The 17,946-nt window shown below is 43.8% G+C and overlaps 1 protein-coding gene across 1 annotated transcript in view; it reads right to left on the minus strand.

Annotated features, from left to right (window-relative positions):
* Positions 1-17,946, minus strand: part of LOC309871283 (uncharacterized protein) — a 566,681-nt gene that overhangs the window by 283,345 nt on the left and 265,390 nt on the right. The window contains exon 4 of the mRNA XM_082744159.1: positions 17,441-17,530. Within this exon, the coding sequence (XP_082600285.1) occupies positions 17,441-17,530 (90 nt within the window). The remainder of the gene's footprint in view (positions 1-17,440; positions 17,531-17,946) is intronic.

Genomic DNA, 17,946 nt, shown 5'->3' on the forward strand with positions numbered 1-17,946 from the left:
AAAGTTTGAAGTCTAAGTTCAAATGGTGATCAAGGTCAGTGTTCTAATCGGCAATGCCTCTGAACACCAGAACTTAAGTGGATCAAGGCTATATATCTTTTCTCAATTCCCACCAGTCCAGGGACAGCTGGAGATCTGGACCCAGTGTGTTGGGAGAAGTCTGCATGAACCCAGAAGGGTGCTTGGGCTCTGGTCAAGCTGCACAGGGACCAGAGCAGAAGTCTCATTTCAACTGGGACAAGGAAACGTTTCCATCAGGAAAAATGAGGTGGTACTTGAGAACTACAGATGCACTGGAGGGGGAAAAAAAAGAAAGAAAAAGAGGCTCCCCCTCCTTTTGGGAAGTCACCAGTTTTGTTGCAGAAAGAGGGAAAAAGAGAGCGGGATACATTAAAGAAGGAATACGAGACCGTGGAGAAAGGAGGGAGAGGAGATGGGAGGGCTGGAGAAAGGAAAGCAGGGACCTTGGAAAGCCCAGTGCTCCTCCAGCAGACACTGCAGGATTACAAGACTCCCTGGTTCTATGGGACTCACAGCGTCTACTCCAGGTGTGAACCTCAGGCAGTGGAGATGTATCGAATTTGTCCCAAGAGATGGAGTCCTTGCTCTGCCACTTACTACAGGGACACCACCGAATGAGTCACCTTTTCTCTCTGTGCATCAGTTTCTCTTCTGTAAAATGCTAAGGAAAACGCGGCATTCAGAGTCTTACTGTGAACACCAAATAGAGTACATGAAAGCATTTTGTAGACCATAAGTTGTTACACGCACGCCATAATGGCGCTCCTTACAGATCATGTAGTGTCCACTGATGTCTTCCCTCAGTGTACTTTCTTCTAAAGCGCAGCTACCAAGACGTGGTTATAAATAGACAACCAAGAATCTGGGATGAATCTTCACAAACTTGGGACTGGCACTGGGATTATCTTCCAATGCTACCTTCCAATGTGCTGGCCCAAACCTTCCTGCCCATACACAGAGACCCTCCTGCCATGGGGGCCTTAGAAACCAGGGATGCTGTAGAGGATATTCTCAAATCCTTGGTTTTCTGAAGTGTAGAAGGAAAGTAGCTGATGCTACATTGTAGTAAAATAGAAACATCCACCACCTTTTGGATGCTACGTAGTTCAAATTCTAGGTTTTGTGCCTCCAAATATGTACCAGTGTACTTTCTTCTAAAGCGCAGCTACCAAGACGTGGTTATAAATAGACAACCAAGAAAAAAATTAGGTGGGAGGTGACATGCCCAAGGACACAAATCATACCAGTTAAAAAGTATAAAGGAGGAATGCATTTTTATATGTTTGTTTCACTCTAAGTCAACAGTTTATTTTTATTAATTTATTTTTTAAAGATCTTATTTATTTGACAGAGATTACAAGTAGGCAGAGAGGCAGGCAGAGAGAGAGGGGGAAGCAGGCTCCCTGCAGAGCAGAGAGCCCTATGTGGGGCTTGATCCCAGGACCCTGGGATCATGACCAGAGCCGAAGGCAGAGGCTTTCACACACTGAGCCACCCAGGTGCCCCTAAGTCAACAGTTTAAAACCTGCTTCATTGATTTGATTTTTAAAAAATAGTTCAGAGACAGAAATATAACCTGGGAGACTGTTTGCTTTTTCCTTACCTCTGAGTTTATAAGAGCACAGCATTGGCAATCCGTGAGGTTATGTGAAATCTGGCCATTGTTCTATATAAATGGAAAATTAGGTGGGAGGTGACATGCCCAAGGACACAAATCATTGTCTATCAGATCAGGGCTAGGATCCAAATCACTAGTATTCATGGCACCAGATACACCTGCTGTGAGCTTTTCTGGAGCAGGGACGGATTGTCAACCTCGAGTGCATATTAGAACCACCTGAGAAATTTCTAAAAATCCCAATACCCCAGCAACACTACAGACCAAGTAAATTGTAATCTCTGGGGGTGGGACCCGGCAATACCACTTCTTACAGCCGCTCAGCAGACGAAGGTGAGGCCTATTATTCTAGAGTCATCTTTCCTGTGCCTAAATGACAATATAAAATTCTGTATTCATGTAAATGATAATGGCTTGGTTTATGGAGCACTTTCTCTGCCCTAGGTACTGTGTCAAGCCCTCTCCATGATTTTTTCCACTGAACGCCCCACTGCAGCCTTACAGAGTCAATGCCACTGTTATCCCCATTTAACAACAGAGCAATCTGATGCCTACCAAAGCTAAACACCTTGCTCAGAGTCATATAGCTCTAAAGTGTCAAGGTCCATTGTAGACCCCAGAGCCCTTGGGGACGAGACAACATCTCTAATCAGGCAGAGACACAGTGAAGAGGCAGGCCTTCTGTGGCTGATGTAGGAGTTGTGAGGGTTTGCCCAGTGACTATTTCTTAATCTCTTCCCACGTCCTGATAAAAGTTCACTATAGATCTAGACAGCTGATCTTAACGTGTGACTCCTACATCAAGCACATGATCTTGAACTTTTTAACAATGCCAGATGTTATCCTCTATATCCTGTAGGAGAACATTGGCCTTTGCATTGCAACCAAAAGACCAACTCCCAGGAGAGCACGGGCCATCAAAAGAAACTAGACTTTACACGTAATTTTGCTCAAGGTTTCCTTCCCCTTGATTCTGTTGACTACCCAGATGTCAAGACTTCATGGGACGTGCCCAGCCCTGGCATCCTGATCTAACCACTCACGGGACTGCCCGATGTCCGGCCTTCAGACGGCATGCACGGGCTTCTTCCAATGTCAAACTGGAGGTATGTAGGGTGAGAAGTGGCTCACTATCCCAGTTATTTTTGGATTGTTTTTACAAACAGAAGCCCAAGGACAAATTCTCAGAGGTCTCCGAGCTTCACTACAAGACTTTTAAATTTTTAACATCACTGACAAACATTTAAAAATTAAAAATAGCCTATTCTAATGATCAGAATAACTGCTTTGTGTCCAAATCCTTTCTCACAGTTCCAGCGTTCAAGTTTATAATTATATTTACAAATGAGTTTTCACCAGTCAAATAGTGCCACGTTAATTGTCCCAGGCTAATGAGAACAGAACAAAGGCAGATTTAGTGGGTAAATGATGAATTCCTGCTGCGTGAACTCCAAGTGGCATCACTGTGAACCGCAGGCCTGAGGGTTCTGAAGCAGCACAAAAAGTGGTGGAAAAATGGTCTTCAGGCCAACAGAGTAGGAATGGCATGTTAAAGGGAAGGGTCCTGTCGGTACACAGCCGTCAGGCAGGTGGCATTTAGTTTTGGCAAACTTCATTACTCTTGACAATTGAAATTAGTTTTGCTTTTGTAATATATTTGGTTTTAGTTTGTTAATTTGTTTTGACTTCAGAGTGGTATGAATTAACAGCATAAGGAGTGTGGAGCTGGTTTTATGTGCACGCACAGTTGAGTAGTAGGAGGATAAAATAGTCTAATTCCATATTGCGGGGTCTGTGAAAATATTTACCTCGAAAAGGATCCACACCCACTAGAGTTCAGTTCTGAACAGGGTGGAAACTTGGCTCCTTACCGTTCTAGGTGGTTCCCCAGAAGTGTGCTGGGCTGCCGGAATCAGCTCCCCACGGACCAAGGATGGGAAGGACATAACATGCAACACCTTGTACGATTTCATTGACATTTAAGTGATTTAACTTGTTCATCTAATTTTTTTTCTTTTCTTAGGCTCGTATGAATGTTCCAATTAAATTAAAAAATTAGGGAATGAACAAAGGATGTGTTTTTAATAGACCGAATTTCCATTTGAATTTATTAAAATTGCTATAGAAATTACCATGAAAAAGTCTGTCTCAGAAGATGGTAATATCAATTGTTACCCTCCCAATGATGAAAAGAGGCAGTATTAGGTGTGGCGATGGTCCATGTGTAGACAAAGTAGTAAGCATTAATTGGGAGCCTTCCCGGGGCAGGAACGATCTTGTTCCTCTATGAATTCCTCACACCCAAACAGGTCCTAACACAGGGCAGGTGAGTGCTTGTTAAGTTCGCTGCCATGTCTTGCTTGGCGTGCTGCCTTTCAGGACTCACCTGGAATGTTCCCACAGGCTCATCCCTGCCTCTAAGTGTAGGGTCCTGGGAAGCAACCCTAAGACAGAAATTTTGCAGCTCAGCAGCAAGTCAGCCTAGAGGCACAGCCCATTCTCTGCTCCCAGTGACTTGTCTCCCTGCTTTGGAACCTCCAGCTCAGGGAAAGGGGCCCTTGAGACTGATCTTTCCAGTCCTGCCAGTGATGGCATTCGGTCCCTGAAAGTAAGCACCCCAGAGTTCTTCACTGATGAAGGAAAGCCATCATCTGGTGGCCTCCGCCTCTGCCCATTCTGCTACCAGATGATGCTGCCCCTCCCGAGGGAGGTGGGAGGTGTGGAGATTTCAGCTGCGAGACTCTGGGCTGAGCAGGATGCAGTGTTGTTCAAGTACAAGTACGCAATAGCTCATATGCTGCCAAGTTAGATACCACACTATGGCTCGGAGTTATCATCTATATAATGGGTATAAAATTTAATTTATGAGAGTTGTGAGGTACAAATGAATTAATTTGTGTAAAGCATTTGGAAGAGTGCCTAACTCACCATGAGCACTCAAAAATGCTGTTTTCTCTTGTTTGTTTTTTGGGGGATTTTGGTTTGTTTTGGGGTTGTTGGTTTTTGTGGTCTCTCATACCGCCACACCCATGCCAAATATTCCTGGGAACTGATAACTGGCCACCCTGTAGGCTCTCTAGACACTTAACTCTGGTTTTCTTTTCTTTTCTTTTTTAAAGACTTTATTTATTCATTTGTCAGAGAGAGAGAGAGAGAGCGTGCACGCACAAGTAGGGAGAGTACCAGGCAGAGGCAGAGGGAGAAGCAAACTTCCCACTGAGCAAGGAGCGTCATGTGGAACTTGATCCCAGGACCCTGGGATCATGACCTGAGCCAAGAGCAGATGCTTAACTGACAAGCCACCCAGGTGTCCCTAACTCTGGTTTTCTGACCAACTTTCTCCTATTTCTTTTGGTTAACTCTACATGCTTCCCTAGCAGAGGACCCTCATGGCATCATTTAATCATTAAGCAACATCTAGCTACCATTTCATAGTCTTTAAATCCCTTCAGGGCCAATCCCCTGATCAAACGTCATTCTGACACTGACCGGTTGAGTTGTAGACATTAGGGTTTCCCTACAATAGAGTGCACCCACTCAGATATTGTAGGCCCAAATCCACAGGGCCCCAAGTGCATATACTCCCTCACTGTCCCGCAAGCAGCCCTCTGTGGGGTGGGGATATAGTGACAGGTGCCACATACCCTTCATCTGAGACATAGGCATCGAGTAGCAGATCAGACAGGGGAGAGTTTAGAAAAAAGATAGGAGTAGCATAAGAGGAGTCCAAAAAGGCCACTAATGGCATGGCAACAGAAGGTCACCTCTGTCATTTTTCAGGGCTTTTCCATTTGCAAAGTACTACATTCTCTCATTTTATCCTCACAGAAACACCGTGAAGTGACAGAATGCATTTGAAGGACTGGGACAGTGCTTGATCCATTTTTACCAGATGTGAACCCTTTCAAAGCAGCTGATAGGCCCACAAAATCATGTTCAAGGGCAGCATAAAAAAGTGGCTGTAGCTTGAGCACTTTTGAGGTTAGCCTACTGTGCCCTTGCTGATGGCTTGAATATACTTTAACCTTTCCTACTGGTGATTTTTTAAGAATTCAGTTCCTGCTTTTCTGGTTCTTTCAGTTCAGCAGTCTTCATCTGGCAACTTCCCCAGACTGGACGTTGGTTTTCTTAGAACTCCATTTCTATGAAACCATAAAGCCCTTTGACTCGTATCCCAACTGTCACAACTTGAGATTCTTCTCTTGCTCCCTACAATGTAAATTTTGTTTACACCTGTAGTGTCTGGTCCCTAAAGATCGCCACCCCCTGGTGTTCACATCCTGTATAAACCCCTCCCTGAGTGTGGGAGGTATCTCTGATTTGCTTCTAGCCAACAGAATAGGGCAAAGGTGAAAGCATTTTGCAGATGTAATCAAAGTCCTAAATGAATAAATTTTGACTTAATCAACCATGAGTATATCTTGGGGCAGCTTGAGTTTGGTGAAAATCCTTAAAGGAAAAAAAAAAAAAAAAAAAAAGAGGACTGGGTCCTCTTTGAGGTGAGAGCCTAGCTCTGCTGGCTTAATGATGTGAGTGACCATCGTGAGAAAACTCACATGCAAGAAACCATGGATAGCCCCAAAGTTTGAAGGTGGCAACCTTCAACCTATAAAAAGCTTAGGGCTTCCCTCAACCACCACAGGGAAATTAATTCTGCCAACAATCTGAATGAACTTGGAAAATGAATCTTCTCTAGTTGAGCTTTCAGATGAGAACAATCTTAAATTTTATCTCACCTTTTTACAAACTTGACTTGGAACTTTAAAACCAGAAAGTTTGCATACCTGATTAGAACACTAAAATTTTGATTTGCTATATATGTAGTGTAAAGGAGTCATGCCTAAAATGAAATGAGCAGGAAATCTTGAAATGAAAACCGGGAGCAGAGGTTGAAAAAAAAAAAAGGTTTAAGTTTGTATATAAAAAACTGCTTGATAGGATTCCATTCATTAAACAGAAACACATTTGATATTTTACTGCCTATGATTTCATTTATAATATTCTTGGACAATTAAAAAAAAGTAGCAGAAAACAGATCAGTGGTAGCTCAAGGGAAGTAGTTGGAGTAATGGAACACTGTTCTATATCTTTTATGTAGTAAATACATGAAGATATTTGTCAGAACTTAAGTTTACACTAAAAAAGGTGAATTTTACTGCATATAAATTATACCTGTCAGATTGTTTTGTTTATAGGAAATATATAATATTGATTTCATTAAAATTATAAACTTTTTTGCTACAAAAGACAGCATTCAGAAAATGAAGACACACCCAAAGAATGAAAGAAAACCTGATTAGACATTTCTACAAAGACACATGAATGGCTAATAAGATAAAAAGTGTTCATAATGTGGTAAAAAGGTAATCAAGATGTCAAGCCAATGAGATAGTACCTATACCCACTAGTATGTCAATATTCAAAAAGAGAGAGAGAACAACTGGTTTTGACAAGAATGTGGAGAAACTGTAACCTTCATACACTGCTGGTATTAACATAAAATGGTATAGCCAATACTCTGAAAAGCAGTTTCTCAATTCTTAAAATTTAACACAGAGTTTCCATATGACTCACCAGTTCCCCTTCTGGGTTATGCCCAAGAGGAGTAGAAATATACATAAAACCTTGTATACAAATTTTTTTCTAGTTTCTTATTGAGGCAAAAAAAAACCCATATAATATAAAATTTACCGTCTTAACCATTTTTAAGTACCCTCTTCCAGGATCTAAAACACATTCATAATGTCGCGTGACCATCACCATCCTTCATCTCCAGAACTCTTTTTAACCTAATATAATCGGAACTCTATGCCTATTAAACAATACCATTTCCCCCTCTCCCCTGCCTCTGGCAACCACATCCTACTTTGTATCTCTATGATTCTGACTACTCTAGATACCTCATATAAGTGGAATCATAAAGTATTTGTCTTTTTGTAACCAACGTACTTCGTTTAGCACAACGTCCTAAGTTTATTCATGGTGTAGCATATGTCAGAAATTCTTTCTTTTTTAAGGATGACTATTCCATCGTACATATATACCTTTGCTTATCCACCCATCCCTCAGTGGGCACCTGTGTTGCCCCCACATTTTGGTTATCGTGAATAATGTTACTATAAACACGAGTATACAATTACCTATTTAGGACTCTGCTTTTCATTCTTGGGGGATATATATACAGAAATGGAATTGCTCAACCATATAAATGAACATTTATAGCAGTGCTATGTATGTAAGATAAAAGTAGAAATAATCTAATTGTCTATCTCTGAAAAATGGGTAAAATGTGGTATATCCACACAATGGAATAGTACCCCACACTAAAAAAGAAGGAAGTTTTGACTTATGCTACAACATGGATAAATCTTGAAAACACCGTGTTTTGTTAGAGTAATTGGTCACAAAAAAATCACAGATTGCATGATTCTATTGATTCTATTGAAACATTCATAGGTGACAGATTTATAGCAACAGAAAGCAGATTAATGCTCACCAGGGACTGGGGTAAAGGAGGGAATAAGGGGAGACGGCCAAGAGGGACAGAGTTTCCGTTAAGTGAGGAAAGTGTGCTCAGATTAGCTTGTGGTGGTGATTGCACAAATCTATGAATGTACTGAAATTTCTTCGATTGTACACTAGATGGTGAGTTGCACAGTATGTAAATTTTATATCAATAAGGCTCTTAAAATAATCCCAAGTCTCACTCAAAAGAAAAAGAAAATTTTAAACTTCCACAGTCCAAGGAGAAGAGGGCCAAACACAGAAGCAGAAAGTCTCTTTTAAAAAGGAATACAAATGACCAATAACCGTATAAAAGGATGCTCAGTTTATCAATTATCGAACTAATGCAAACAAAACAAAAATGAGATCTATCTTCCCCCAGTAAGATTCATAAAAATTAAAGACTGGCAATACCTAGTGTTGGTGAAGTTATAATTAAATAACCTTTCCAACCTCAAGACTTGCATATGCTCAGCTGAAACAAATTTTCTAGAAACAATGTTTGTGGTATATATGAAAATGTGTGATATGCATAAGTTTTATCTAACTTTAAGGCCACGGTAGCATAGGATTTACAAACAAACATTCCAGTCTGTTCCCGCAGTGCATTATGTGGAAATGGCCTGCCACAGGGTCCTGGAGGGACCCTGCTGGGTCAGGCTTCGAGCTTGGGTTCCAAACTGTGAAGAAGCCCTGCAGGGTCCTGGGACAGAGACCTGGACAGCCAGGGAGCTGAGATTTGAGATGGTAAGTGGTCCTTACTGTATAGCACAAACTGGTCAGTTGTGTGCAATGTGGTACAGATGTTCTATATTTCTTTTTTTAAATTTTTTATTTTCAAAATATTTTAAAGATTTTATTTATTTATTTGACAGAGAGAGGGAGATCACAGATAGGCAGAGCAGCCGGCAGAGAGAGAGAGAGAGAGAGGGAAGCAGGTTCCCTGCTGAGCAGAGCGCCCAATGCAGGGCTCGATCCCAGGACCCCAAGATCATGACCTGAGCTGAAAGCAGAGGCTTAACCCACTGAGCAACCCAGGCACCCCCAGATGTTCTGCATTTCAACAATTAGTCTGACCTACCATGAATACAGACCGAAAGCTGTATGACAATACAAGTATTAAACATGCATGCAATAGACATTACCCCAGTGTGTTTACAATGCCAGAAGAATAAGTGTTCAACTTTAGGGCACCAGTTAACTAAATCAAGGATATTCAGAAAGTATGATAGTCTGTGGCTGTAACACATGATTTAAAAATATATAATTATTAAATAGGCAAAAGTATCTGTGATATAATCCTGAATGAAAAAGATTATTTGACAACATGGAGAATAAAAGTATCACAACTTAAAAGTACTCATGCACATATGCCTGTGTGCATAAGGAAAGAAATATCACCTGGGAGGCTCCTGGGTCACCTCTTCCATGAAGTCTTTGCTAATCCAGACCAAGTTCTCACCATCACATAGCTTGCATTCCAGTGTGGCGGAGAGGGGAAAGAGAGGGGTGAGTTTTGTGGCATTGGTAAGCAAGAATAAAATGATCAATTCAGAAAATGAAAAGTTCTGTGATTAAAATTTACAAAAGTGAGATAGGAGAGGGAGGACTATTTAGTGAGCACAGTCAGGGTAGAACTCTCTGAGGAGGTGACAGTTAACAGAGGTTACCATGATAAAAAAAAAAAAAAAAAAAAAAAACAGCCAAATATGTGAAAATATGGAGCAGAGAGTTCATGCAGGGAGAAGAGCAATGATACAAAGTTCCAGAGATGAAGACAAGGTTGGTGTGTTCAAGCCACAGAAGGAGGGCTAGGGAGGTGGGGATGCCATGAGCCAGGGCAAGCTAGTAGAAGGAGCAAACAGAGACAAAACAACACGGACCCATGGATGTCTTGTCAGGAGTGGCACAGAAATTTGATTTTTTTTTTAAGTGAGATGGGAATCCATCACAGAGGAAGAAACATCAAATCTACTTTAAAGATAGATTACTAGGCTTCTGGTAAGTGAATTGACTGGTGGGCAGAGAAGAAGAAGGAACAGCAAGTGCCATTATATTAGCATCAGCAACAGACGCTGGTGTGCGTCGCACTAGCAGCTGTGGACACGATGAGGCAGTGAGAAGGGTTCAGATTCAAGGGACATTTTAGAAGTCGTGCTCCCTGGGTTCCTGATGGAATGTAGGGGTGCAGGAAAGAGGGGAGTCAAGGCTTTCCACTCAGGTCTTGGCTTGAACAACTAAGTGAATGATGATGTCACTAATGGGGGGGAGGAGCAGATCAGGGTATGTGGGGGAAGTCAAGAGTTCTTTCCTGGAAAGTAACTTTGCGATTCGGATTAATTACTCAGCTGAAGATGTTATGAGGCTGTTTTGATATTTGTACCTGAAACTCACAGGGGATGGTTCAGAATTGGTCAACTTCATTTGGGTGTCATCAGTGAGGAGGTGGTGGCTAAAGATGGGAGATTGGCTGTGACCACTTAAAGAATGTGGATGGAGAAGAGAAGATGAATAGAAGATTGGATTCTGGAGCCCTCTAAAGCTAAGAGGAGGAGAAAGAAAGAAGAGAGACGAGGAAACCTTTCCTATAAAAGACCAGGCAATAGCCATTTTCATATCTGAAGCCTACACCACACCCTACCTGTGGCTACTAATACTCAGCTCTGTCACCATATCCTGAAAGCAGCCACAGACAATATGGAAACAAGTGGGCATGGCTATGTTCCAAGAAAACTTTATTTACAAAGGAGGCAGCAAGCAGACTTTGGCCAGTAGCTGTGATTTGCCACCACTGGAATAGATAGACAGGAAGGAGTTATGCTGGTGGTTGAAAGCAAGCAAATAGATCCCAGTGTCACAGAAACCCGGAGAAGGTGTCTGAAGATGGAAACAACAGTAGATCATGTCTAGCAGACTGCAAAAAAGCCTGAGCGTAAGTCTTCCAACTCTTCCAACCATGAATGCATGATTGTTTCCTACACTCTTCTGGGGATACAATCCCTTCCTTCTCCAGGGTCCTCCGCCAAAAATCTCCTTCTGACAACGCCCCTCCCTTGGAAAGCTCTAGGTTTCCAATACTACTTAAGCCCAGAAGTTTCTGTGGGAGATAGAGTAACAGAGCCCCAAAGATATCCACATGCTAGTCCCTGTCACCTGCAGATGTGTGCCTTGTTACCTTGCAGATATGCCTGAGTTAGGGTCTTGTGATAGGGAAATTATCCTGAATTACCTGGGTGGGCCTTAGTAATCATCAGAGTCCTATCATGGGCTGAATGGTGTCTCTCCGAATTCATGCATGAAAATCCTAACCCAAGTACCTCAGAATGAGACCTTCCCTGGAACTAGGGTGATTGTGGATACAGTCAGTGAAGATAAGGTCATACTGAAGTATGGTGGCCTCTTAATCCAATATGACATGGGCCCCTATTAAAAACAGGAAATTTGGACATGAACGAGCATACACAAGGAGACTGTCATGTGAGATGAAGGTCAGAGGTCATGTGAGAAGTCAGAGGGACACTTCGATAAGCCAAGGAGCACAGAAGATTGCCTACAAATAACCAGAAGCTAGGCAGGAGGTCAGAACAGCCTTCAGAAGGGACCAATCTTGCCAACACTTTGAGCAACGACTTCTAGCCTCCAGAACTGTAAAAACAACAAATAAATAAATATCTGTGATTCGAGCCACCTAATTTGTGGCTTTGTACTTCGTTCCTGCAGCCCTGGCAAATTCATACATGTTGTTGAAAGTGAACCAGGGAGGCAGAAGAGGACAGGAGATGGGGAAAGGGCCATGAGCCAAGGAACGGGGATAGTCTCTAGAAGCCGGAAAAGGCAAAGAAGATCATTCTTCCCCAGAGCCTCCAAAAGGAACTCACCCCTGCCGACACTAAGCTTTTAGCCCACGAGACTGGTGTTGGACTTCTGACCTATGGACTTTCATGACAATAAATTTTCCTGGTCTTAAGTGAGGAAGACAGTGGTAATTTGTCACAGCAGCCACAGAAATTGGATACGCCTCCCCGGCTTCAAATTCCACCCCCACCTCCCCACTCAGGCACAAGGCTAATTCCTGTTCTGTGGGTTGGACGAAGAACAGCCTAAAGCCAAGTGCCAGGTTTCACTCCTCTTCTGGTCTCTAGCACTCTGCACATGCTCAGGGAATAAAGGCAGTTTAATGTAAGTTGAATGACTACGCCTTTCCCCATGCGCTTCACTTTCCTACCTGTCTACAAGCATACTCGAGGTTTAATTTTCTGGCCTTGAAGCTCATTTTCTTTACATTCTTTCATCGATTTTATTACATTTTATTGGACTACTCCAAACTGTCCTAAGCTCTTCTGAAATTCAAGAACAAAAACAAAATCAGGCTTTGAAGATCCAGCAAGAAGCAGGACCCATTATGAAAGTGTCTTTAGCAGAAGGTTGTAATGTGAAATCACTTGAGCTAATTTGCTGCAAATCACTGCTAAAATCTATTGCAGTGGGCAGATCTGAATGGGCAATTTCACGGGAGAAGATGAGCTGACCTGATCCTTGCCCATCTGCAAATCCATTTAGTCTTATAGGTGAAATAATAAATTTCATTATGGTTTATTGAAAACATCTTCTTAATGATTATATATAGGCCTGTGAAATCATTGATTTTTTTTTTAATCTTGGAACTGCATGTCTAGCTATACATGTCTTTGTGCTAAATATTCCAAAGTATGAATGAGAGTCTACTAAACACTGAGTTAATGATGGATTCTCCAGAATGTCCTTGATCACAAGCTCACTAGCAACTGTGGAGTTTGAATGTGTTATGATCTATCTCTGTGACAGAGAACCCCACATTTCAGACAACGGAGAGAGGGCTGATGGTTATAATAAGGTCGAATGCAAATTCAACCAGATCAAGCCTCGGTTGTAACCCGGGCCGAGCCTCTCCTTCCTGTGCCTGTAACTCACACATTTTTTAAGGTTCTCACATGCGGTGTGCCTTGATATTTTATCTCATTTAATCATCCCTGCATGTAAATGACGTGGATAGTCTGATCACTAATTTGCAGAGGAGGAACCTAAGGCTAAGTCTGCATTGAACGGACTTCAAGGCCAGGCAGAAAGTTAAGGGCAGAGCGGAGACGCGCACCAGAAAGGTTGTGTGTTCTATGTTCTCTCCGTGAGCCCCTACTTCAGGTGTTAGAGCAAGATCCCTCCAGAAATGGTGAACTCGTGCTCCCACTCCAAGATGGCCACCGTCTATGGATGGAAACTATAGCCTTTTTATGTTTTAAAGATTTTCTTTATTTATTTGACACAAAGAGAGAGACAGTGAGAGAGGGAACTAGCAGGGGAAGGGGAGTGGGGGGGAAGCAGGCTTCCTGCCGAGCAGGGCTCGATCCCAGGACCTGAGCCTCAGGCAGTTGCTTAATGACTGAGCCACCCAGGCGCCCCAACTTTAGGCTTTTTAGATTCAGAAAGGACATTTGAGACAATCCCATGTCTTGGCACGTGAGCTACTTTACCGAGGAAGAACCTGGGACTGGTCATAGGTCAGAGAGTCAGGGAGCCGGAACCACAATCCACGTTTTTTGGGTCACCTCACCTTGCTTTCCTCAGCAGCACACGCAGATGAGAGGATCTGCAGGGAGCGACAAACCCATCACCTGGTACCCAACAGAAGCGATCAGAGTACAAAGGTGTGCTCAGAGCTGACTCCGGGAGATTCTGGAAGGATTTCTGGAATTAGCGAGCTCAAAGGCAAGCAAACCAAAGAAGGAAAAAGAAAGAAAAGAAAACCACAAAAGTGGAGATGGCATGTGTTTAGGTTCTTACAGAAAATCCTCGCTAATGTATCTGTGCAGGGCTAGACCCCAAGGTGTGTTTGGCCATGGCAGAGTCCTAAAAGGGGAATAGCAGAAATGAGAATGCGTCAAATAGAAGGAAGCCAGGGCCAGCTCCAGATTTAAAATGAAACCCAAAGTCCTCTGGGGTGCACACACGTCCAGCCCTCAGAGCCCCTTCATTCCGTGAGTTCCTGTACCCATGCAACCCAGAATTTTCTTCCTGTGGGGCTGAGGGAGTGCTGACTTCCAAAGCTCTCCCCTGAGAGCCCTTTCCAATTTTCAGAGATCCCAAGGGGAGGGGGGTAGGGTTAACCCAGATGAATTTATCAAGAATGGTGGCACCTCAAGTCATCGAAGAGGGAGGGGGCCGCTCACGTCACAGACAGGAGGAGCCCTGTGCCTTCATCTGTGAACGACCTGACAGAGGATGCGGGGAGGCACTGGGAGGTGGGGGTTTATGCGCAGCACAGTGGTTCCTGGTGGGAGATTAGTTCAGATCCTGGAGCCTGGAAACCCAGCCTCCAGTCCCTGCCGCACAGCTAATGCTGAGTGACTGTGTCCTGAGCACTTTCCCTTGCTGGGCTTCCATTTTTTTCCTGACTTAGTGAGAAAGCAGTGTATGGCCTCAAACGCCCGAGGCGGTCTGCCCATATGATTCCAGCTCTTCCTCATCCTTCCCTTATTTGGGAAATTTCCCTTATTTGTGACATGAAAATGACAACTGTACACAGCTCATAGCTTCCTATTAAACAAGAAAATCTCTATTAAAAGGGATTAGATAAGTTCCTGGCACCCAGCAAGCACCCAGAGATGTTCAGTCCTCGTAGTTTTAGACGACGGTAAATGATAAATCTGTCGGTTTTTCACTTCCCCTGATGCCCTCTATGTGGCACAGCCCACAGGCTCATCATTTCCAAAGTGTGCATTTCCACCAATTTAGAGCATGTTAGGAAGAACAATGCCCTTGAGACGAATCCTTATTAGTCTATACATTACCACCCTCTGGTCATGTTAAAAATCTTTCAGTGGCTCTTCATGGCCTTTGGGATAAAGGCCACTGGCCCTGGCTGTCTCAGGGCCTACTGCTTCGCTTCCTACACACAGGTGGGCTCGAGCTCTTAAAACATACCATGCACACCTAGACATGCCTCTCTGTACAAGAGGTTCCTTCTGCATGGAATGTGTTTTCCCAGCCCACACCCCTTCTGCCCGTTGCTACAGCATCCACCCTCCACAGCCTGAGCCAAAGGTCACTCTCCTGGGAGCCTCCACTCCCTTCCTTTGGCAGAAGTTGCCCTCCTCCTGCAAACTCATCTGGCCCTTTTCCGCCTCCTCCAACAGAGCAGGCATCTCGGTCCAGCTCAGCTGGGTCAGTGGGTTGGGCAGATGTTCTCTCCCCAAAGGATTCATGAGGGCAGAGATTCTGTCTTACTCATGCCCTATGGTCACTTCCTAGGACAGGAGGACAGAGGACAAGAGAGGACCCTGGAGACAGTGGTTAGGAGAAGCATCTGAAGATGTGGCAGAGCAGGAAAGGCATTGCTAACAAAATCCTTGGCCAACTAACCAAGCCGAAGAAAGAAGATTAAAGTTGGAGCTAGATGGGGGGGGGGGGGGCCCTGGGTGGCTCAGGCAGTTGAGGGTCTGACTTTGGGTTTCGGCTCAGGTCATGATCTCTGGGTCCTGGATCAAGCCCCATAGCCTCTGTGCTCAGCAGGAAGTCTGTTTTTCCCTCTCTGCCCCTCCCCCAACTCTCTCACTTGATCTCTTTCTCTTTCCCTCTCTGAAATAAACAAATCTTAAAAATAAAAAAGTTGGAGCCAGGGGAAAGTTGACAGAGAGCAGATGTCATGTCGACTGCAGGGGGGCTCAGAGGCATAACCACTCTGGGGAGCAGAGGGCGGTCCTAGACAGACAAGCCTAGGCTGAGCTGTGTGGCTGGTGGGGCCCGGGGGCCCAGATCTAAACCCATAGAAAATGGGTATGTAGTGGCATTTCTTTGATGTCGTTTCTCAGATATGTAGCTCAGAGTTGGAGCAGGACAGATATTTATGGTTTACATAAAGGTCTAGACGTTCTGAACGCCCACAAGCCCAGCACATAGGAAGGCTTCAGTATCTGCTAGAGCACATTCAGAACCTGGATGTCCCCGGCCTCTTCCTACTGCCCTTCCCTTCACTGTCCACCGGTGCTCCCAACAGACACACCAGGTGCCGTCCAACTCTGCGTCCATTTCCGATGCTTTCCCCATTGCCCCATCATCTCATACCCGCCAAGCCCACCTCCACCCCGAAGCCTTTATTACCTACAATGTTCCCACCAGTTCTCCTCATGGCCTGCTCCTTCACTTCCCTGATTGTGGTCCCCAAGTATCTTTAATCATTAAAATGAAAAGGTAAATTTCCCCGTATCCACCCTAATTCTCTCTCCATCCCACTAAACCTGCTTTATATTTCAACCTAGTCATTCTCATTACCTGACTCCTATGGATTGACTGGTTTAACAATTTATTTCTGCCTCTGGCTCACTAGCATGTAAGTTCCCAGAGGGCAAGGACCCCTCTCCTTTGTTCTCTGATGAATCCAAAGGCTCCGGTCACAACAGGCACTGAATAAACAGAAGCTGTACTACTGTCTAGCTACAAAAAGGTACTGTCTGACTCCATCTACATATGCTTCTCCAACACCAGCTTGAATCTCTATGAAATTCACTGCCTATTCAAAGACAAAACATGTTCTAGGTTGACATTTCAACACTTCAGCAGCTACAAGAGCCCTGATTCTGACCGAATCGTAGATCTTGCCTAGCTCCTGTATTATTAAGCCCCGGAACTCCCTTCTGCTCTGCCCATCCGAGTTATCAGAGCTGAGTCTGGCACTCAATGTCTTTTTTTCCAAAGAAATTGTGAGAACGTAGCAGAAAGCTCCGGCTGGAAACCTCTCAGAGCATTCCTTCCCTCCTTCCAGCTCGTGCTGAATGGGGCCTGATGAAGATTGACTACCACTACCATGGTAACAATCCATCACACTTAGAGTCTCCCTTCTGAACATCAATCTTATAAATTCACCAGGAGACATAATAGTGTAAATATATTATTCATAAACTAGAGTGAATCTCCACTCACCACCATAACCATTTTGACAATAAATCATATCATGTAAATGGTTTTCTTCTTTGTTTTCGGGGTGTTTTTTTTTTTTTTTCTTCTTCTCATTTTGGAGACTCAACAAAATACATCTATAAACAGAAAGAATTCTCTGAGCTAGAGCAGAAACTCATGAGGAGGAGCCTGGATTAAATGGGGAAACAAGAGGGAACACAGTTGAACTGTGATGATCTCTCATTTTGCATTTGCTAGACCATTAGAGAAGCTTTCTCACTGTATCACAAATGAATGAATAAGCGTAGGAAAATATGTCCTTTTTGACCTTTAAGGCAGGCTGTGAAACCATCTGAGTGAGATACTCACTGTTTGGGATTGGGGAGGCAGGAATTCCCTGCTCTGGGAAGGAAAAGGGTCGTCACGATAAAAGCCGACATCAGCGCGTCAGCAGAAAGCCTGGAAAGGAAAGGAACATTCCTTCAGCAACACGCACTCCGTGACAAGTGCATCGCCCATATTATCTCTTTCCATCTCCCACAACCTAATGAGCAGGCAGTACGGGGTCCCTTTTGTAAACCAAGGAAGCGGGATACATAGTGATGAAGTGATGTGCCGCTTGCACAGAGCAGTAGAATGGCTGATCTTGGACTTGAATCAGCCCACCTGCCTGACTCCAGGGTTCGTGCTTTTGAATACTATGCTGACTTCTATGGTCTGCGCTTTGCCTACACCCTGGGGATTAGCTAGGACAGCATAGCTCCTTAGACCAGAATGGCTGGTTTCACACGAAGACTCCCAAAAGGGGAAAGTCAGAGCTCTGTCTCACACTTATCTGGCTCATCTGGGAATAAAGACACTGAAGTGGTGGGTCA

This window comes from Mustela nivalis (genome assembly GCF_964662115.1).
Source record: "Mustela nivalis genome assembly, chromosome: 8".
NCBI classification, from domain to species: Eukaryota; Metazoa; Chordata; class Mammalia; order Carnivora; family Mustelidae; genus Mustela; species Mustela nivalis.